At 45.6% G+C, this 22,691-nt stretch overlaps 1 protein-coding gene across 1 annotated transcript in view; it reads left to right on the top strand.

The window, feature by feature from the left end:
• The window catches only part of LOC144138557 (uncharacterized), a 76,384-nt gene that overhangs the window by 49,274 nt on the left and 4,419 nt on the right, over positions 1 to 22,691 (top strand). Inside the window, exons 2-3 of the mRNA XM_077670903.1 lie at positions 5,102 to 5,311; positions 20,881 to 21,139. Of these exons, the coding sequence (XP_077527029.1) occupies positions 5,102 to 5,311; positions 20,881 to 21,139 (469 nt within the window). The remainder of the gene's footprint in view (positions 1 to 5,101; positions 5,312 to 20,880; positions 21,140 to 22,691) is intronic.

Here is a 22,691-nt window from a genome sequence, read left to right as displayed (position 1 = left end):
CCGCAGCCGATTGGAAACAGGAGAGAGCGGGGAAAGACGTAGCATCAATCAATCAATCAATCAATCAATCAATCAATCAATCAATCAATCAATCAATCAATCAATCAATCAATCAATCAATCAATCAATCAATCAATCAATCAATCAATCAATCAATCAATCAATCAATCAATCAATCAATCAATCAATCAATCAATCAATCAATCAATATGCACGCAGTGCACCGATTATACAGAATCCTCCGCGACATCCGCACAACCGACGTAATTGGCGAATGGGAGTCTTTTACCCAGGGATATGTTCAAAGTTCAAAAGTTCAAAGTTCGTTTATTCAGCATTGTAATCTCGTACAAAGTGTAAATAATAAGGGAAGAAACAAAAAGCTGCGAAGAAGGAACTTGACAAGGTGTCTGCCCCGTTTTTGACACCGTAAGAACAGCAGAAAAATGAATACAAATGATTGAACTTTTGCAGAAATTGGATAAAAAGAGCACACACAAAAAATGATGTACACGTGGATGCATATGAATACAAATAAAAATGCACATAAGCAGTCATATGTACGCTCGGATATACATATCTAATAAGAAAGTAGATACAAACACACATTACATATGCATACACCCAATTAAAATATTACAAATATTTGTTTAATGTACCTGAGCACTGTATACCTGGTGCAGTGGTAGGTACTAATGAACATGTATACCAAGTGGAAGAACAAACAACCTGTGTAGTAAAACATACAGCCAGAGAAATAATAGGCTCATGTAACACACTAAAAGAAAACCTTTTCGGTAAGCGAAAAAAAGGAAAAGCAAATTGCATTACAGGAAATGTTTCGGAGAGAAATCCATTCAAAAGAATATATTTGTCCTGTGCATGGCTGTCACAAATTTATTAGTGTTATAAGCGAATACCCATTTCTATGGCGTGCTCTTTCCAATTTCTGGTGGAGATAATATTTATGTAGATATTTTTGCTTGCTAAATTATTTAAGATACTGGGAATACAGTACGGTAGCCTGCGATATCTATGGTTTGTACGTGAGAAAGGAGTCATCCAAAGATTTTTATGTCTGATAATATACATAACTTCCAAAGGTGGTTTAAGGTTGGATAAAGTTAGAAAACATTTGTTATTGTAACGGACAGCCTGTTTGTATTTCATCCCAAGATTATAATTATATAAGTTCGACAGAGGCAACACCTTAAATGCTGAAAAAAAAAGTTCTGCATGTGGGCGTCGTATGAAGCGTTTGCAATATGGCGAAGCGCTTTCTTTTGCAGTAAAAATAATTTAGTTATGTTTGCTTGAAATGTGGTGCCCCATACAATTTAGGGGGGGGGGGGGGGCTAAAAAGTGTGTTGTATAAAAGCAGTTTTGTTTTGATGGAGATAACATATCGCAGTCTGGAAAGAATACCGCAAGCCTTAGTTAAGCTTCCTCGTACGCGTCGAACGTGTGTATCCCAAAATAAATGTTCATTGAATGTTACTCGCAGGGTTTGGCTTCTTTTACAATCTCTACCTTATCGGATCCAAGGTATAGGGTCAAATCCGAAGTAATGTTTTTTTGTGCAGTAGAAAATAGTACAGCTTTCGTTTTTCTTATGTTTATTTCTAGGGCGTTTAGCTCACACCACTTCAGAAAATTTTGAAGGGTCGTGTTGGCTGCGTTCGAAAGTTCATTAGATCATCAGATTGAAAAAAGGGGCTGGTATCGTCAGCGTAGACAACATAATGGGCACACTCACTAATATTGAATATATCATTTATAAAAAAATATTAAATAAAACAAGACCGAGAATACTACCTTGCAGAACTCCCGCTATTACGTTCCTTAGCGAAGAACTAGTTTCTTTGATCCTGACACATTGTTTCCTGAAATTCAAAAACGACGTTATAAGTTCTAAAGTAACGCCACGAAAACGGTAGTGTTCTAGCTTGGTTAACATAAGTTCAAGGTTTATCCTGTCAGAAGCTTTCGACAAATCGATAAAAATGCCTAAAGTAATTTTTTTTTGTTTTCGAATCCAAGCACGTGCGTAATATACCCGAGCACATGCGGAATAATCGAGTTAAACTTCGTACCCAGCGTGCACAAACAACCTGAGACCCACGGGAAGGGTCTTGGAGCATAGAGCCACGTGCCCTCACTTGCACGCATTATTGATGAGGCCGACGACTGAACAAATCTGCCGGGACCTCCCCGTTTTCTCTGGGGAACGTTAAGAGCATTAGCCCGTGGCTCCGCCAGCTTCGCATGAAGAATGGAGAGATGCGGCCACAAGCTAGGTGCCTCCGAGGGACAGACGGACGGCTGCACTTACCACACCCCACGCTTGTAGCAATCCACCGAAGAAGTTCCTATTTTCCCCCCAAAACCCACGCTTGTGAAGGCCGGGGAACCATCACTCTTAACGAATATTTGATTCAGGGAACAGAAATGGTGTATAAAAACTTCATGAATTACAAAGATGAAAAACGAATGATCCACCTAGCCCTTGCAACCACTTAAAAATACGCTGAACAATACAGCGAAGCCGGCTTCGCCACATTGCACAGTGCGTAGCTGGGAGCACACGTTTTTTTGGGAAATAAAAGGAGTACGAAATTGAGCTATGAAGACCCTGACGTCTTTTATTGACACTGTTTTTTGTATGATGCGGCAGTTTGGAACATAAAGCGTTACAGACGGGTTGCCTTATTGAGTGCGCGCAAAAAGTTTCAGGATGTAAACAATCGAAAATTTAAACGCCGTTTGTGTGTTGCTCAAGCCTTCCACACGTGATAGGTCGACCCGGGAGAGCAGTCCTGTGCAACTTTCCAGAGCATGATGGAATTCTCGGAGTACTTGAACCCTAGACGCGCCGATGCAGCGAAAACTAGATTTTTTGCAAAGTCCACAGGGTGTGGAAAGAGAGCCGTTCAAGGCAGCATTTTTCATATAGCTTTCTCTCGCTTTCTATTTGTCAGAGGCGATGGTGATGGTTGGCGCGACGAGATTATCCTAAAAATACGAGGTTGTCCTCGAAGTGTGGTTGCAGCATAAACGTTCAGCCACCGCCCCCAACCCCCCATCCCCCGCTCCAACTGAAGGGTCTTATTTTATCCATCTTCACTGCTTCATCCCCATAAAAATAATAAAGCAACGCAACGAAAAGATTCGGGTTTACTCGAGGGTGAAAGGAAACGGAAAATGTACGCTTCGAAAGGGAACTTTGGAATTCAGAAAATCACCGGCGGGTTTTTTAATTCATTTTTTATTTTTATTCCGTTTCCCACAGTGCAAGAATCCTATACTCAGAGTTGATACATTCGTCTCGGTAAAAAAAGTGACTTCACAGAAAAAAAGAAATCTGAAAGAAAGTTTTGGATAAAGAGAGGACGCAAAAAATACAGCCAAGTTACACATCGCCAACGACAGTTAAAGCAATATCGGGTGCTTGGAAGCTTTGATGCTAAAATATGTTCTGAATCTTCAGACGCTCAGAAAACAAAGGAATGATGTATTACCGGGGTATGTAGACACCATTAAGCGCCGCTGAGCCGGTAGACGGGAAAAACAAAGCGAAGAGAAGCGAGCAGGTCTGAAGTGTGCCGAAATACGGCTAAGTTCGCAGGTGGTCCCGAGGTGATAAAAATGACGGATTGTTCTGGCCTCCCGTCATCAACACGCAGCAGCAGGAAACACGGAACGCCGGCAACGTCTTCGTGTGTGTGGGGAAAAAATACAAAAGTAAAACAGCCTGCGGAAGCCTGCACTAAGTGGTGCATGGCTTGAACCATAGCGAAGCTGCAGTATTTCCCTCTACGTGGAGTGGTGTGCCCAGCGGTAGGACACTAAAGACATAGCATACTAGGCCGTAGCCTGGTTAACATTCCTGCCTTTCCTTTACTTTTTCACTCTCTCTTTCTCTCTACGTGAGCACTGCGGGACAATCACCACGCATTTGTAGATGTTTGAAGTTGTTTATTTACATGCTCCGTCATCGCTTTGCACTGCGCTAGTGGTAGACATCGTCATACGCATCGATATCGTCGTGTTCCTCATGCCAAGCATTACGTGCGCGGCAGCGCTTGGCGACAGGTGGGGCACAGCGGCGGCACGTACGTGCACGACGCATGCGCGGCGTTCCTGTCGTCGCATCGAGGTTCCGGGGAGCAGGTTTTCTGCCAGCTGTGGCGTTGTGGGTTGCTAGGCAACGTGATGCGCTTCTCGGGGTTATGGCCTGTTTTCTTTTTCTTTTTGCTGAAACCACCGCGCGTGCCGGGGACGCTCGGCGGTCGCCTCGAGGCAGGCGCTCACGTGCGCTCGGCATTTTCTTGGTAGTTTTAACCCGTTGCGCGCAACACATTAAGGCCAGGTACAACAGTTATATAATGCAACAGCACGCGGGACGCTGCTGCATAATTACGTCAGTGCTCTCAATACACGTATAATGGATTGCATTGTCACGGGACACGTACAGGCGGGAAATGATCCCTACTGCGTGGGCTCAGGCACGAGACGACGAAGACGACGAACTGGCTGTGTCCTTGCGCGCGCTATCTTATGGCCGCCATGGACATTCTGTAAATAGATCACTTCACCCCATCCCATCTTTCGTCTTATCTGTGTCCTGCTGTAACGTAACATTTTGGTAGCTGGGGTAGCACGACACTGCAGGCTTCTCACCCTTTTACCTTATCTACGAGAGGGAAACGACCACGCCGCTCGATACCCTTTTGCCTCCCGCCTATACGTCTCCCGTGACAATTTGTATAAATATGCTAGCACTGCCTAACGTTTGCGAGAGATGCCATGCCCGTTCGCTGCTGGGGAGACATGATCCCCTTGGCTTCTCTTGATCCCACTGGGATTGGCTTGGAGCGCATGGTTCTAGCCATTTCCCAATCCCGTGTTTGTCCCCTTAGGCCTAGTAGAATGGCCTGTCTCTCCTTTGTGGGCAGAATAAAAGACCTCTGCATTTATGACTCATCATAGCAGACCTTACTGCGCTTTGATTTAGAAGTGTGTGAACGTCTAGGTGGGCTGTCAGGCTACTTCTACAAAAGCCTCGCTCTGCATCTCTCTCTCTCTGTTTACCCTTTCCCAGATGCGAGCTGCGAGGCCGGTGGCGCAGCAGTCCCCCGGCGTTGCTTCCTCAAGTCACGCTCGGCCGGAGGCGGCAGCAGCGGTGCAGGAGGCCACCACGTGGTCCGCACCGGTGCAGTCCCTCGTCCGGCTGGGTCGGCCGAGTGTGCCGGCACGGACAGCAGCAGCGACGACGACGATGACGAGGAGTACGACGACGACGACGAGTACGGTAAGTGTCGCCATCTGTTTCGTCTCCGTGTTCGCATTCAACGCGTTTTCCAGGACAATGTTTCGTGCACCAAATATTTTTCTTTTCGCAACAAAATCTACAGCCGTTCCGAACTGCAGAAAGAATATTCCTCTCCGTAAAGCGGAAAAGGTCAACTCTGTCTTGTGTAGTTACGTGACATGGACGCGATGATGAAGGCCTTATTTTTTTTCCATTTGTAAACGTGGGCTTTTCATAAAAAAACCAAAGCCCCCCCCCCCCTCCCCCCTTTTAAGGAAAAATGGTTTAACGGGAAGCTTTCTGCCATGCAAATTGAATCAAATTTAAGTCAAAGTTGAATGCTGACGACCACGCAGAGAACCCAAGAAATGCTGAGCGACCTGATGCGATGTTTTGGTTGTATTAGGTGATTTGATTCGGGCCACTCCGCATTTCTTGTTTTCATTGCGTGGTCGTTGGCTTTCATTCTGACTTTGAAATTCGAGAAAGCTTCGTGTTAAACCATTTTCTTGAGAAAAAGGGACTTTTCTCTTTTTCTTGAGGCCCTAAAGGGAAACTGAGTGGACACGAATTATGTTCTCCAAGCGTTTTGAGTTTTACTCATAAACAATTTGCCTTTCTTGCTGTGCGCTTTTTGCCACTCACGGACGAGCAGTGAGACATACAGAGCTTCGCTTTAAAAACAAAACGTAAATTCTGTCAATGTGCCGTTTCAACGGTGCATGGTATTTTGCATTAAATAGATCCAGCAACACTTACCATCGACTACTCGGAATGTATTTTGGGGCAAAGTCTATTGTCCCAGCAATCTCGTCCCGCAAAATTATGAAAATCCGTTCACTATCACCGAAACTATGCGCGATGAAAAATCGCGCATAAATGTTTCCTCTCAACTCAACCGCGGACAACGCGACGAAAGCTGCGTGCTCTCTCCCGGAGAGGGGGGCGGCGCGCGACGTTCTGTTCGGCGGCCTTCGATATGTCACGGGCCGGGGAGTTTCGTCCTTTTCTCCGCAACGTGGACGGGTCTATTTCCGGTCTGGAGCCACAAAAAAGCAGGCATGGGTGCCTGCTCGCAAGTGCGCGCTCGGTCTGGTAGGGCGTTTTTGGAGCAATAAACGCTTGTTGTCGAGTGGGCTCGTTGAAAGTGGAATATTTAGTTTGTCACTCCAACTCCGCGCGCACTCAAAACAAAAGAAACACCAAAAGCATGCGGACAGGTTCAGACATAGAAGAGGTTCGTACACAGCGCCGACGACGGCTGATCGTCACAGGAAATGCCAGAATTTAGCCGCGAAGTTGACCAGCGGCAGCCAATAGGACAGCCAGGAAAGCCATGGCCCGATTGACGTCGCAGAGGCCATGACAGGGGTGCATAATGAGGAGAATTGAGGAGAGCGCGGTTGGTTTTTGCGCGTCTCTCACGGCGATTTGCGCGCTTACCGCTTCACGTGCACGTGTAATATTTGACTCCGGTGTTTCTGGAAGTCTAATCTAAACGTCGCGCAGGTTTACTTGCACTGCACGAAGAGTGTTGCAGGGTCCCTTTAAATTCAAATGCCTTATTACCAGAGAGTTATAGCAGAACGAGGAATAGGTCCCGGTACGGTACCCAGTAGGCGACCAGTACTACTGCACGTGCGCAGAGGAGAAAAATTGGTTGTGCACATGCGCAGGTGTACCGAATACCATACCGGGATCGGTTCTCCGCTCTGCCATAACACTCTACTATGAGGCACAGTTTTACCTACGCTTTCTTTCCTTCTAAGGGGGGCAAAGCAGGTTATTAGATTGGCAAACATAAATCAGGAATCTATGCTGACCCTTCATTCTCATTCTGCGTTGGAAATACTTGATTTGATAGGGTACTATAGAACTGCAATGACTTTTATGCTAAAGCCATGAATCGCTGCTTGACGTCGAACGTACAACACGTTGTTCGCCTGTAAAGGGTACTCCGTTGCAAGAATGCCGTTGCTGCAGCGAAGCTTGAAGATAGCAAAAAAAAAAAAAAGGTGCGGCACAATTTTTGTTTGTGCTTTTGAATTTCAGCTTTTACAGAGAGCTAACGTTCAAATAGCTTTTAACCTGCAGGATGGTTCGTCATTGCTCGGATCTCCTACTTTAATCTTGTAGAGGTTCCCCTTTCTGGCAAGACAGCTCTTTACGAAGCAGCGTACTACACACGGAAATCGCACACAGTTCAAAGTAATCTTCGTCAGCTTCTTTGGCGCGTAAACACAATACGGGCGCAAAGCTCCTGCATTTTAATCTCTTTGATCTTCTGGTGCTCATCTAACGAGCATAAACGAAAACTCGTTGCCATCGCTACGCAGACATGTTTGTGTTTCCGGACTTTCTATACGAGAGTAAAGGGAACAGAAGTAAACATGCTTCTAGTTCCAAGCTCGTTAACTCCTTCCTGTCAAGCACAGTTGTTTAAATCTGGAGCAGCGTTTTGATGCTTTTTTTTAAGTGCGATGCACTTTATAAGCGACCCCGAACCTTCCGCCGTCCGCATTGCTCCTCCTCCTCTCCCCTAGCAACGGCGCGAGGAGCGGAGAGGAGCGTCTGTAGCAACGGCGCAGCGACGTCACACCCCACGTGACCCGCGCGCGCTCCGCCTCCCGCGCCGTGGCTGCGCGCGCCCGCGCCGGCTCCCGCACCACTCCTCGCGCAGTGACGTCACACTCCCACGTGACCGCGTTCTGGCGCCTTTGCGTCTGCTCCCCCTCTCCTCGCGCCGTGACGTCACATGCTCTGCAGCTGGCGCGCCTCTCCCCCCGTTAGGTTTGCACTCACCCTCGGCGCGCGCCTCTCCCCTCGCCTGACAGCTCCCGCCTCGCCGGTACTGCGCCTCTCAAGGCGATGGCAGAATTACTACGCCGTGTACTCTCGGCGCAAGAAATGCATTCGCACTTCCTCACGATTCCCTTCGGGGAGGTGGGGGCAATTTTTTAAAATTTACTGCTGGTGACGCAATTCTCCACATTATTTTTCTGAAACTGTGACCGTGTGTGCACCTGTCATTGGAGGTTTCTTTTTTTATTAATTTAAGTTAAGGGAAGTTTGCTCTCTGTTGCATGCACTTTCACATAAGCCGCCACGCTTGCGATGATTCGGTTCTGTTCCTTTCAAAGCGAAGCTTTTTATGCCTGACTTATGCCGTACATCGTGAGAGAAAAAGGCAGTACAGAAAAGCCAACTTTGCACAATTAAGTGCGATGCACTTCTTAAGCGACCCTGAACCTGCGTCCACCGGCGATGTCCGCATAGCATACCCACGTGGGGGATTGGCCAGGAATCTCCTCGTCTTCCTTGGCAACGGGGGGAGATGGGCGCGCGCTGCCTGGCCGCTGACATGGCACATACCCACGTGGGGGATTGGCCAGGAATCGGGCGTGAGAAGGGCTAATGCACCCGCTTAAAGGAGTACTGACACGAAATTTCAAAGCTGAGATCCGCTCTAGCAATCAAGTATAACGACAACACAAATAGGTGTCTGTGAATAAATGCATCTTTCTTTCTTTGTAGTTGTGTGTGTGTGTGTGTGATCTCTCTTTCGCGAACATTACCGAACCGCGCAAATTCAACTCGTGCATTCGCACTTTCACATTCTTCCCCTCGGGGAAATGCGGGGAATTTTTTATTTCACAAAGGGCGCACGATGATAATGAAACGCGAATCGTCTCAAGTAAAACGTTTTTTTGTTGTCGCAATCAAACCTTACGATGTTGGTTGGATTTCGCTATCCCGACGCGGGCCAAGCAGTTTGGATTCTTTCTTTGACTTTGACTAAAGTTGCTTGGAAGAAAGCTTCGAGTTTTAACCATTAAGTTGCAGTGATTTTTTATTTCACATGCCACATGAATATTTGTAGAACTTTTCCAAAAAAGTTTGCTTCCTTGGTCTTATGCCGCCACCGTCTCCAAACCTGTATTTCTGACTTTTGGCTTGACGCCAGCTGCGTCGGCTTAGTGGCTGAGACATCGTGCTGATGAGTCGAAGCACGCGGATTCAAACCGGACTACTGAGGCCGGTTTTTCATGTTGGCGAAAAATTTAGATGCTATGTGTCAAGATAATAGCGCATGTTTAAAATTCCAAGGTGGTCAAGTAAATGCGTAGTTCTCTACGCCCGACTCATGACACAGGCGTAGCTTCGGCACTTCAAACAAGCAAATGGTTTTGAGTATTTTGTTTGAATTTGGTGTATGCAATGGTTCTGACTTAACCATCTGTGTGCCTCATTTTAATAACTGAGAAATTTGGCACTCCAGGGCATTTTTTATACACCTCTATGTATTGTTTGCACGAAAGCAACACTAATAGAAATGCCTAGCTCCTACTCCGTCAGAAAGCCGAAAAGCTTTATAATACAGCAAAAAAAGCAAAATTAATATAAGAGCCTAGCTCTTACTCCTTCACAAACAAAGGAAAAGAAATTTCCTGGGAACTCGCAAGGCAAAGTGACAAACCTGCCCATTTATGCAGCACTTGGGTAAGAGTACAACTGAACAACCGGGGCTTTGCCCCAGAAGCCCGAAATGCTTTTCCTGAAGACTGACTTGCTATTGCAGGTGGAATTGTTCTGTACCGAAACAGAGTAGCTGGGTTCAGTAACTGTGCGGTTTTAAACCTTCACCTTCTTATCTAGCTGGCGTTCAGATTCTTTACAGTTGGTATCTTTTATTCAAGCTCCGCATGAGATAGCGTCAGGTTCTCTGTCTATCGAATTCCATTTCAACGGTGACGAAGCCAGAGGGAGCGCAGTTGCTATGACGACAGCGATAGGGCGCATAGGCGCAAGGAGTTGCCTCTGCAGAGATAATATCGTACGCTTGAGGTAGGTACGCTAAATTGCGGAGTTTAAAAAAATCGCACGGGAGACTTTCCGTAAGGTTAGTTTCGACGTCTTGTGTTAAGCAGTACACAAACAGTCAGCTACATGGGCGCAAGGGAAACCATTGCAAAGCTCACTGACCACCGTTTTCTCCGGAGCACATCTCAATTCGCTCTACCCAAGTTTTAGAGGCGAAGCCCCTTAGGGGCCAGGGCTGTTGGCGTCTCCTGTCGTCGTCGTAATCGTCGTCTGATGTAGTCACGATACTAACACACTGGGACACTCGTTTACGCCTCGCGCTAGAGAGCTTCGTGCTTCAAAGACAAGAGACTTCTACAGCAACGCTGTATACCTCTACTTCCCAATGGTTTCATCTCCGTTGGCAAAAACGCCAAGGCGCCAAGATTACACTTATACACTGCAGGCTTCGCCCCTCTCCAGGTTTCACGTTAGGGGAGATGGCCCGGGATTTTTTTTAAAAGCTTTTGTCTTTCCACTGAATTTGGGCAGCCAACCAGATTCGATTCTGACAATCTTCCCATCGGACGTGATTTGAATTCATTGATAAACCTCCGCGGTTTCTTCTTTGAACACAAGTGTATCCTTGTGGCTTTCTTCGTTCCTGGATTGATAGTATTAATATATCCAGGTTACACTTTAGAATTAAGTGAACGAGCTTCTACAGACGTGTCGGCAATATTAGCCTCAACATAACACAATGGCGCGTCACTCCGAGAGAATACTAGCTGAGAGACCAGCCAGAAAATTTGGACTGAATCAACATGGTTCACGTCCTGTCCTTAGTCACCAGCGCAAGCAGCTGTTTACATACGTCTACTACGCTCTTCCCACTTACAAATGCCCATGAGGCTGCCTTCGGAAACGACGTGGGAATTATAAAAACCTTGTGAATAAGAACACATAATCGGTGTTATCTATGTTATCTGAGTTATCTATGTTTTCGAAGCGTGTGTTTTCGTGTCATTAATTTTAATGCTCCACCGGCCACGATATTGATAATTTAAGGGTTTCGGTCTTTCATCACTTTAGACTAGAATATTCTTCTTTGATCGCCAGTGTTCGCTAGGTCTCCATCTCATTTCATGGCTCGGGAAATAATAACGCGGAGAGATAAATGCTCACAGGGAGAACACCGCGGAATTCCATTCTTCGATGTTCGTAGGTGCCCTTCACTTCGTTGACTGCTTCTTCGCCGTTTGCGTATTCTTTCAAGTGGTTGCCGAGCATATTTTCGCTTCAGTAAACGTACATTTCTACATGAGCCTCGGTTCCGTTTTCACTACGTGACAGTGTGCTGTCTGTCACTCTCTCTCTCTTGTTTAAACACGGCATCGTCATTGCGAAGATAAAAATGCTGGACTTTTTATTCGCGCACACAATTTCTTTTTGTTCTCAAACCCTCAATAAACACTGTTACAACTTAATTGTGGAGAATTGTTCTCGCACGCATTTTAGGGGCGAAGCTCCTTAGGGGTTCGGGCTGTTGCCGTCTCCTGTCGTCATCGTCATAATCATCGTCTCATGTAGTTACGGTGCTAAGACACCGGGAAACTCGTTTACGCCTCGCACTAGAAACTAAAGCGTGCTAAAAAAACACCGGGATTCTCGTTTACGCCTCGCGCTCGAGCGCTTCGTAATGCGTACTAAAAAAACACCGGGATGCTCGTTTGCGCCTCGCGCTAGAGAGCTTCATACTTCAAAGACAAGAGACTTTTATAGCAAAGCTGTATATCTCTACCCCCTAACGGTTTCATCTCCATTAGTAAAAAACGCCAAGGTGCCAAGAATACACTTATACACTGCATGCTTCGCGCCTCCCCAGGTTTCAGGTTAGTGGAGATGCCAGGGATTTTAATAAAAAAAAGCACGTGCAAGCCTCTTTTCTCCAGCACTGGGTTGAGTCGTAAAGCCGACAAAGTAGCCTTAACAACAACAAAAAATGATAAATAAATGCAGAAACGTAGTGTGAATATTGAGCATCTTGTTTATCTCGCTGCGTCAGCCTCTGCAAAATAAATAAAAATATCATAAATTGCAACGTAACTCATACGCTCTCAAGTTTAAAAGACGATAGTCTCTTTTGGGTTACTTAAACGCAGAAATTTTGGTGTGTATGTATGGCTGTCTGTCGAAAAGAAAATTTATTAAAACTAGTTACAGCTAGGACCCACTGTAGGGCCCGCTAGGACCCGCTGTCTGTCTGTCTGTGACTCAATTCAGCCACCCGGCCAAAGTGAAACAGAAGTTGCGTAATACTTTTATATACCCACATCCAAATCTAAGTGTGTACGTCCGGTGTAACGGTTCTACATTGTTGAGCAAGAAGAAAACATTACTCAAATAAGAGGCAGAAAATCAATACATAAGTGATATTTACAGTGTTCCCTTATAAAAATTCATGGAATCTTGATTAAAATGAAATACTGCATCTACTGCATAAAAGGCAGTTCACTGTGTCGCCTGCTGTCGCTCGCGCCACTGTAGCTTCAAGAAGAATTGTAAGAAATCAAACGGCAACAGTAACGAAGGGTTCTACTAGATAGGTTACACGTTCCGCTTGGAACGCACGTGGAGCAGGGCCACGCGGTTCAATAAACGTTGAAGTAGGGCGCCTTGATTCACACGCGTCTCCGCCGTGCGGCATCGCTGGCATCGAGGCACCTGGCCTGGGGAAGTGGAATGCGTTAAATTTAAATTGTTTTGAGCAAACCTCTAAAGCGTGTTTACCTTGGAAGGAGCGCGACGGCAGAGGAACAGCATGAGAGGCGAGCGCGAAAGCGAAGGTAGGCATTTAATTGGCAAATGTTGACGAAAGACTCGTCTTTCGTCGACATTTGCAGCGAAAGGAGAAGACACGCGGCCATTTTTTTCTCAGCGCTAACGTTGCACGGATAGTCTCACCAGAATACAATCGCGCTTGCGTTTGAGCAGCTTTTAAAGAGAACGTCTTGGTCGTGGCACGGACATAAGGCGAAGCCGACCATGTTTTTATTTAGCTGGCAATTACGAAAAAAAGACGAGAAATTCTAAAAACTATTTGAAACATCCGATTCCTTCCAGACATGTAATTTATCTCGGCGAAACTTTCCCTCAAAGTTTGCACACACCTGAAAGGAAGCCGTCATCAGAGTATGTCATTTTTTGCTCCGCTTCTAAAATTTGAAAGGCGACCAACCTTTCAACCGCACAATCTATACAACTCTTCCTTTCCGTCAGCTCTCTTCACCAAACATTCCACTTTCGCTGACATCTCGCGTTTCAATCTTTACGATGCGTACGGTACCCGCCTAGCATTCCCCCTCTGACACGGGCAAATCCCCGCCGCGACCTGCATTTCCTTTAAAACACGTTACAAGCCTTCTCGCCATTCTTCAGCTCTGTTTTTCTTCCATTCGCCTAATTTTATACCTAGGCAATTTCTTTTATTCCCATTCATATTTGTTCTTCCAGCTCCCTGCGTACAAAAAATAAGCTGAGAGATGCGAGGAGGGATAGGAGAGCGAGCGGTTCGAATGCCCAGTGTGTGGTCGTCCCCTCATCTCCAGCGCGTCTCTATCCCCCTTGGTTTCTCCGTTCGATGTGTGCCCTCGCGTTACCAAGCGCCTCCTGTGACGGACAGGCCGCCTTCTTCTACAGGATTACGCTGTTCACAATCCCCCTTTCACTCCTTCTTTCCTTTAGGCAGTCGGCACGAGTTATTGCTTAGAATCCACAGAACGCTGGCTCTCTATGTATGCGCGGAACGACAGGAGACAGAACGTAACTCTAAGCTCGCAGCGCCCCTCTTCGGGCGTATCTCCGTTCGGCCGGAGAGTAACAGGTTCTCATTTCGTTTTCGGGTTTCTACGGGCTCTGTTTTTTGAGTTTGTTAGTTACTTCCTTTTTTGACTTTGCGATCTTTTTTCAGGGTCACGTGGTGGTCGCATTTTCCGCGCACCAGTATTTTAGCATCGCTTTGCTGCCTTTGTGCTTGTTTTTTGTTGACAATTTCTCACGACATCGTTTTTTTTTGTGCAAGGGAGGGGGAAGGCTGTGGCATCCGTGGATGGAAATAAATCTCTTTTCGCAAAGGTTCTGTTGTTTTATCGGTACGGAATTTCCTATCTCAGCTCAACCCTTCCCATGCCCATTATTCACTTTTTTTCTCCAGATTGGTTCTCTTGTCTTTCCACCCAGCGCCGAGTTGTGTTTGATGTCCTTGAGGGTATCGACATACCACCTCTTAGTAACAAGACCGTAAAAATTCGCTTCGCGTTCTTGTTTCGAACTTTAGGCCCAAGAAGCTCCCTCCGCGTGGGAACAATGTTGATTTTAAAGCTTTCTACTCGAGCAATCGTTCCTGTCTTTTTTTTCAAGAAAACAAAGCCGTTCGACCTTTGTCTTTAACACTAAGCGTTCGATAGAGGTACTACCGCCACTTCTCTTTTTCCTGGGGACACGAAATGCGGCCTTCACGTGCACCGTCCTTGCTATAAATTTCTAACAGACGCCTTCAGTAGCTTCTTTCAATTTTATGTTGTTCGTGTGGCAGCTGTCTTCATCCTTTCGTTTTTTTTCCCTCTTTGCTCACTGTATCTCGGTCCGCTTTGTTTTGTGCGCGCAAGGATTGGCGAGGGAAGAGGCCGGAACAGGTCCGAAGTTTCCTGCGTCGCAAATGATCAGAAGGACGCGCTAAGGCCGTTAAGGGGAAGTTGATGTCGTTTCCGCATTTTGTTTTTCTTTTCTTCGCGGAGCTATGTGAATGGATGTCGAAGGAAAAATTGCGTCCCGGGCAAGTCGCCAGGCTTTCGCGGCACTCTTTGTTTCGGTTCTGCGTACCGTCAGTCGTCGATTGGATGTTGACCTTCAATTCCGAAAGCAACAAAAAAACTACGCGTTTATGGAGGTTGGAGGGCTATTCTTTGGGCGAGGAGACGGCTCCACAGAAAAAGTAGGCAACCAAGGTAAATCGCGTCTGACAGGCGATTGCCGGTTGCATTTGTTGTATTTGACGTGTTCTTGAGGTTCAGAAATTTTCCCATTTTGTTAAGAGTGGTTCAAAGGAAAGAAAGAGAAGCATCAAAGCAGAAAGAAGAAAAATGTGAATACAGTAGTAGTAGAAGGCTAAACGTACAAATCGGAAATAAAGAAAATGAATAACACAACAAAAAGGCAACAAAAAACTGGAGAGAAAAGCACATCACACAGAACATGGAATAATTGATTTATCGCACATTATAAATAAATAAATAAATAAATAAATAAATAAATAAATAAATAAATAAATAAATTAATAAATAAATAAATAAATAAATAAATAAATAAAAATAAATAAATAAATAAATAAATAAATAAATCACTCGTGCTATAAATTGTCTGCGTTGGTTTTCCTAGTATAGGAGGGAAAAAGCAACCAACGTTCTAATATTCGATTATCATTATTAAGCCGGCTAATGACAATAATGAAATCAGTAGCTGTGTGGTGACAGGGACGCCACTTTCAACGGGACGCAACCGAGATCACGCTTACACACTGCGGCTGATGATGATTTTCTTGTAACCGAATACATTGCAAACATGACAAAGCAAATTCGATGTTTCCTGCGATAAACTTCGCCGCCAAAATGGCTTTGTGCCATACTTTTTACCAGATACCTCCACAGTTTTACCGTAGCCTCTCGCTCACTCAGCTCCCTGTCTCCTGAGCGGGAGCTAATACTGTGAGGCGCCGTCGAGCGAGGCTCACGCTTACTTACCGCATCGCGCTTACTTTCCGCATCGCGCTTACTTGCCGCATCACGCTTACTTGCCGCATCACGCTTACTTGCCGCATCAACCGCGAAAAGCGCCAATACCCACCATTCCTACTTCCCGGTTTCGAATATGCCTTGGGCCTTCATTTTTAAAGCAAAGCTTTCTTTATATCTGATCCCCGGGTGCTGGTGCCGCTGGTGCTGCTTTTAAAGCGAAGTTTTCTATGCCTCACGGCGTTGACGTCCGAGTAAAACACCGCAGGAAAACCAGCTTTGCACAATGTGTTTCACAAAGGGTAGATTAGTCATACACCACATACATAATAATGGGATGTCTTTGCACAGCTAACGGACCTCTCGTAATACGAAAATATAGTTTCACAGTACACACGATTAGCAGTGATGATGATGATGGCGAAATAGGTTTCTAAGCAGGGTTGAATTTTGGCTTTGACTTTGGGCAGTTTGGACTTCGTACTTTGTGAGAGTGGATTTTAGACTTTGGCTTTGACTCTCAGGTTGGATGGGAGGAAGCTTCACGTTTTAACCGTCTCTCTCGGAATTTTTTCTTTCTACTGAAAAGATTTTTTCTATGTGTTTTCTTTAATATTTGTACCCTATAAGTTTACAAACAAAAAATTGAGCTTGTGATGCATGTAATTAGCGATCTACAGGCATGACAACTAATTAGGTCATTAGGCAATTAAAATTTTAAAGTCCAGTAGAAAAAATATTTTTGCTCGTTTTCCTAAATTTTGGAAAGAACTTAACCTACATACAAAAATTGAAGCTGGTAGTGCAAATATTTTTCGATTGACAGCCGTGTAATCTAACTATGACTTCAGTCCTTGGAGTCACCCTGACGTCAATTTGGTCTTCACTGCAATGCCTTCCTCTTTCATGTGTTCAGCTATACCAAAAAACGAACAATAGTTATATCAATCGGAAGGGGCATCGTTAAAGAACTATTTCCCAGAAAACTATCTGTTTTCGTTTTGTTCTCAACCCGCCGCGGTGGCTCAGTGGCTAAGGCGTTGCGCTGCTGAGCACGAGGTCGCGGGTTCGATTCCCGGCCGCGGCGGCCGCTTTTCTGATGGAGGCGAAAAAGCAAAAACGCCCGTGTGTGCGAGATTTCGGCGCACGATAAAGATCCCCAGGTGGTCAAAATTAATCCGGAGCCCTCCACTACGGCACGCCTCATCGCCTGCGTTGCGTCGGCGCGTTAAACCCTACAATCAATCAAACAATCGTTTTGTTCTCAAATTGCTAGAAGACTTTTGGTTAATGTCCTAAATATAGGACACCAGGGCCGAAAGGGTTAAGAAAGGTGCTTTGATTTTTCTAGCAGGGCGCGCCGCTGGATTTTATCTCACATCAGATAGCGCTGGTTTCCGCATACCACGCCCGCGGGGCCAGAAGGCGACGGGCTGCGGGAATCCCCGGCGTGCTGGCCAGAAGGACCAGCCTCGCTGTCTAGACTGCGAGTGTGAACGCCGCCGCCGAGGTGGATTACGTGATTACGACCCTCCTATGTAACGTTTCCGACGTGGAAATGTACGTCCACACTAAAAGCTGGCAGGTGATCCACGTGAACATGCGCTTTGCGTCGATTGCCACCTAGTCGTGGGATGTGCCACTTCTGTTATTTTTAAGGATTACGCACGCACGAACTGGCACGCTTCCAGACATGCATGTACAGACGCATTCGAACGCATTTGAAAATAACCTGCCTAGCTCGTACTACTTTCGAAGAGAAGACAAATTCATTGCAGGTTGGCCACAATAACTGTGCTAGGGTGTTTATTGTAGGCAATGGGTGTAATAGAGAATTTTCAGACACCGACAGCTATTTTCGGAGAGGTAGATGGGTGAAGGGGGAGTAGATGGCAGAGAGGATTTCACAACAAGCGCGGAGCAAATGAATTTCTCTGAAATAGATATTTTCGCTTTCCGACTAGGCGTGTATGCCTAAGCTTTCGCTGTATTTCCAGAAGACGCCGAAACGAGCGTAGTTTTGGTTAGTTTACGGGTTACACGATGACGGATTCTCTGACCCGCGTGATAACAACGCATGGCTGCCTCGATCTTGTTCCAACCTTTTTTTTAACATTAGGTGATTGCTGCGCTTAGACTTAGACTATGCCCTTATACTTAGACTTAGACTCTGGATTCTTCTGCGGCCTCGTCTCTTAGCTTTTGGCGGGAAATGACGACATCTGGAAGCCAAATTACTTTATTTTCGAACAAAAAACAAGAGAAGAAATGCTGCGACGTTGACATTCTTCAAAAAGAGTGGCTACAAAACTTTGTTCATGTTTAGCACTGACTTCCGCATTACGTGACTCACGTGAACCACTTAGGATCACAGTTAATTTACTTTAATTATTAGTTCATTGGGTGCAGTTCATTCTTTGCAACTATATTTTTTTCTGCGCCACAAGATATTTTTCATAAGAGGTGAAAAAGTGTCAGGCCTCAATTGTGAAAAAGCAAAAATAAGGAACGCAGCTAGAAATACAATAAACCCCGTTTTTTTTGTAATTTAAGTAACGGAATTCCGTATGCGCCTCATCGTGATATTTTCTCTAACTGGCCTCTGTTATTGGCTGGACCAGCTTAAGGCGGAAAAATAACCCAAGCGTGTAATGTTGGACGTTCGCGTGATGATCCGCTGTGTGCCTGAAAAGGTTATATAAACTACAATCCTAGGGTTTAGGGACGATGAAAGGACGCGCTAAGGGCGCTAAGAACACTTAGACATCTTTTTCGTGCGGGCGCTTATAACCTGAGCGTAAGTGCAAATGAGGGTGCAAGCTCTCTGCGAATAGTCAGGCATCTTGATTCGATTACATCACCCACAGCGAATTTGTTTTTCCAGCTGTGAGGGCGAACTATTTTGGCAATCTGCAAACCCTGTTATCATTGACGACCTTAATTTGAAGCCGCTTAGCGTGCCTGGACTGAAATAATGCTGGTGTAGAAAAAAAGACACATTACACGTGGTTACTTTTTGCTTCCTCGTAGTCGTCCTTCAATCACTGCAACAAAGAAAACTGAGCATAAAGAACAAGCACACACCACTGGAGCGAAGTGGATGAAAGTATGATTTTTTATGGTTAGGGAATAGAGAAGGGGGAGGAAAATGCTGGGAAAGAAATTTCCGCTTGTTATTTGTTTACAAGTCTGACCTTATCGAAATTGCGTTAGTTTAATGATTTTGTGACTTACAAAAGTAACGTCGTGCATGTTCGGTAGACCTTCGTATGGTGGGAACGCTCCCACTCTCTGCCCAATGTAGGAACGGGTTGAAAGATTCACTTCTGTGGCTTCAGCATGAATAGGAAACGCTGACAAAATTTAGCGTTCTCCTAATGCGTCCCGTCAGACGAGCGCAGCACTTCTTACACGCGACCGCACACTTCGCGCCTTCATTCACTACTGCTCAATGTTTCTATAGAGAATGATGTCCGTGACTTTGGGTAATATGGCTTTTCAATGTCGCCAACCAAGTTGCATCGATGATGCTCATCATGCATGTAATTCAATACGATTTTTGCGATTCAATAATTTAATACGCTCGTCATTCATGTAATTCAAACTTGAGTGCGCTTCCTCTAGCCCCATTGAACATGTACGACGAAAAACCAAACACTAACGTCCAAGTTTTTGAGAACGCATCGTTGCATAGTATGTGCTAACTTAACTGGCATTGGCCGAACCTCCCTGGGAACCTGATGAATACCATATAAAAATGCACTTGGTCCATCAAAATATGAACTTGAAAGCTTATTTCGACTGTAGTGCGAGAGTTTGGTCGCGTTTGTCACGCTTGCACCAACGTCATTCTCTGAGACTACCCCACCGGGCCGCCGGTTTTTGCTCTTCATATGCGCAAAAAGGGATGAAAACGGCTTCTGGGCTGCAGTTAAACTCAAATGTTTCGCCCGTTGCACGGGCAAGCGAGTAGTATTCAAATTTAAGATGTCTTGACTGCGATGTGAATGACAATTGTTGCACCGCAAACAGCTTTAGCGTGTTGTAAAGACCACTTAAAATGTTGAACTTCCGGTGACATTTAACTTTGCTATACAACAAGACAATCCATGAAAATTTACTGTTAACTAGCTGAACAGTGGTTTGTTTGCACGAGCATAAGTTGCTTTGAAAACATGAGAACTGACACATCCAACAAGCGACGTGAAAACTGCACGAAAGTCTTGCGCAAACTAACTTCAACGCGGGGAAACCCGCGTCAGGTTCTTCTCCTGCATCGCAAAAAGCGGACAGGGCTCAGTGGCTTTAACGGTTTTGCCCAGGGTCGCCTTCTTCGGAAGCGTAAGTGCCGTTCCGTAAACACAGCGGTAGTCGGAGCTACTAACTGGCTTTCTAAGTAATTCGCGCGCATAAAAATGTCGATTGTAATTAGAAAACGCACGGACTAGCGAAACTTCTGACGAGCCGGTTAGAATCCCTCTAAAGTCACAATACTGACGTCGATTTATCAAGTTATCTCAGAGAGAGGGAGGAAAAAGGTACAGTGCTTGCAGGGATTAGTAAAGCGAAAGAGAATATCTGAAAGAGATTAGTAGAGCGGTTTCGCGATATTCAGCCGGGTGTTCTACTACGTGACTGAAACCTGGAATATTTTCTAACCTTCTCAACAATGACTATAGAATTTACTGACCAAAGAATTGGTTGCTAGAGCAGGCATGACGTAAAATTGTTAGGGTGTTCTGGCGATAAACAAAATATTAATCATTGCAGCATAACGAAAGAACCCACTCGTGTGGCTGGCTTAGGTTATCTCAATTTTTGTCAGAAAATATGATGCAAACATTTCTTAAAAAAAAAAGTACGTCATTACTCGCGTACGTGTACTACCCTGGATGGTTATTTAATCACCATCTCTACCGCCTTCGCGCAAGCCACTGGATGGCACAGTGACGGTTTTTTTTTCAATTTTCTCCTTTTCAGAGGATGAGGAGGAGGTGGAGGCAGCGGATGGTGGGGACGAGGATGAGGAAGAGGACGAGGAGGAGAGCCTGACGTGCAACGTGTGCGAGCGCTCCTTCCCCTCAGGGCGGCGGCTGTCGCAGCACCAGCAGCGCAAGGGCCACTTCGGCTGCCCCGTGTGCGACGCGCTCTTTCCCTCGCTTCTGGCCCTCGAGCACCATCGGGAGTCACTGGACCACTGGTCCGACGACGAGGAGCGCGACCCCCCTCAACGCTCGAGGTACGACTATTGCGAGGGCGATGGTGATTTTTATACAATTTCTCGTACCTCATACTGAACCGGCCAATAATCAGGCTCATGGCATGTCCATGAACCCATTAGTCCTATAGTATCCGGCTTTGCATGCCAATTTCAGAAAATTTAGCTTAGTTGTGACTAACCTATTCTTGTGGAAACGCCAGATTTGTGTTTGCAGCGAAACTAAGTGGTCACCACTAGTTTTACCCATTCTCGAGCATATTCTTTTCTGGCCCCAGTTTACTCGTTCTGTGGAGCTGAGCACGATGGGAGTTGGATTTCCGGCCGCCCATTCAATTTTTTCTGTAGAGATGACAAGCAAAAGTATCCGTGTGTACGATATTTCTGTGCATGATAAACACACCCAAGAACATCCGTACCCATCCGTCAAAGCGCACCTCGTCTTCCAAATGCCCTGCGTTGCATTTGATGCATGGGAGATTTATTGCAATGTACACAACCCCCTTTTTCTGCACATAATAGATGACGTGCCACTTGGCTTTCCCGGTTTTAGCCTGAACGACTTCTGGCGCACGCTTTCGTATTAGGCGAAATCCTGATTTACAGCATATTCCTGTTATGTTATGGTCCATTCCAATTTTTTATTGAATTTATGTGCCCGACTTTTGCCTACTTTTGTTCACATCGGACGGAAGATGCAAGTTGACATCCTCTAGACTGCGGTAACACCGACTATTCTGGGTCCACTCGTTTACAACCTTGCGCAAATGTACTGATGGGAAAGGAGCAAACTTGCCCTCCTCCACAGTCTTCCTTATTCCGAGTTCCAAAGATGTGCATCTCCGATACCGTCGCACCTTCCACAAGAACAGCTGCCAAAGGCTATCCTGCTAGCTTCTTTTTTTTTAATTGGAACGTACGTATAATGGCCGTAACATGCGGAGAGTTTTTTAGAACTCCAAGTCCTATCGATGCTTTATGTGCAGAAAACACAGGCGTGGGACGAGAAGCTGGCATGGAGTACCATATTTCAGTGGCTACGGCGGTGCGCTGCTGAGCACAGTGACGTTTGTTCGATTCGCAGTCAAGGCGGCTGCTTTTCAGATGGAATAAAAAAAACATAAACACATGTGGTAATATTCTAGTGCACGTTAAAGATCTGCATGTGCTCAAGATTATTGCTTAGCACTCCATTACGGTTCGCCTCATACCCCAAGTGTAGCTTTGTCGCGAAATACCTCAAAATGTTAGTCTGATTGTATTGTTTTTTTTACCACAACACAGTGTGTTTTCAAAGGGATGTTGTACCGATACAGCGCTGTCTCGCCCGCTGCTTGCTCGGTGAGGCAAGCCGATATTGGACTACTTTGTTGCTGGGTATATTGCACACAGCCAGCGTTCTAGCATAACTCATATTCCGCGATGCACGCTCTATTCGGCTTTCTACTGGGTCATTGCTACGCCAACCTTCATCGACTAGGTTTAGTACGAGTGTTCTTGTTCACTAACTTTTGTATAGGCTTGGAAGATATGTTTTATCTTATTCTTAGACAAGAAGAAAGGGAGGACTGCA

The sequence above is a fragment of the Haemaphysalis longicornis genome, unplaced genomic scaffold (assembly GCF_048455015.1).
Source record: "Haemaphysalis longicornis isolate Haplotype H1 unplaced genomic scaffold, Haemaphysalis longicornis Haplotype H1 scaffold_5, whole genome shotgun sequence".
In the NCBI taxonomy this organism is placed as follows: Eukaryota; Metazoa; Arthropoda; class Arachnida; order Ixodida; family Ixodidae; genus Haemaphysalis; species Haemaphysalis longicornis.
Note: the sequence above shows the minus strand (reverse complement) of the source record. Positions and strands in the feature narration are given on the sequence as shown.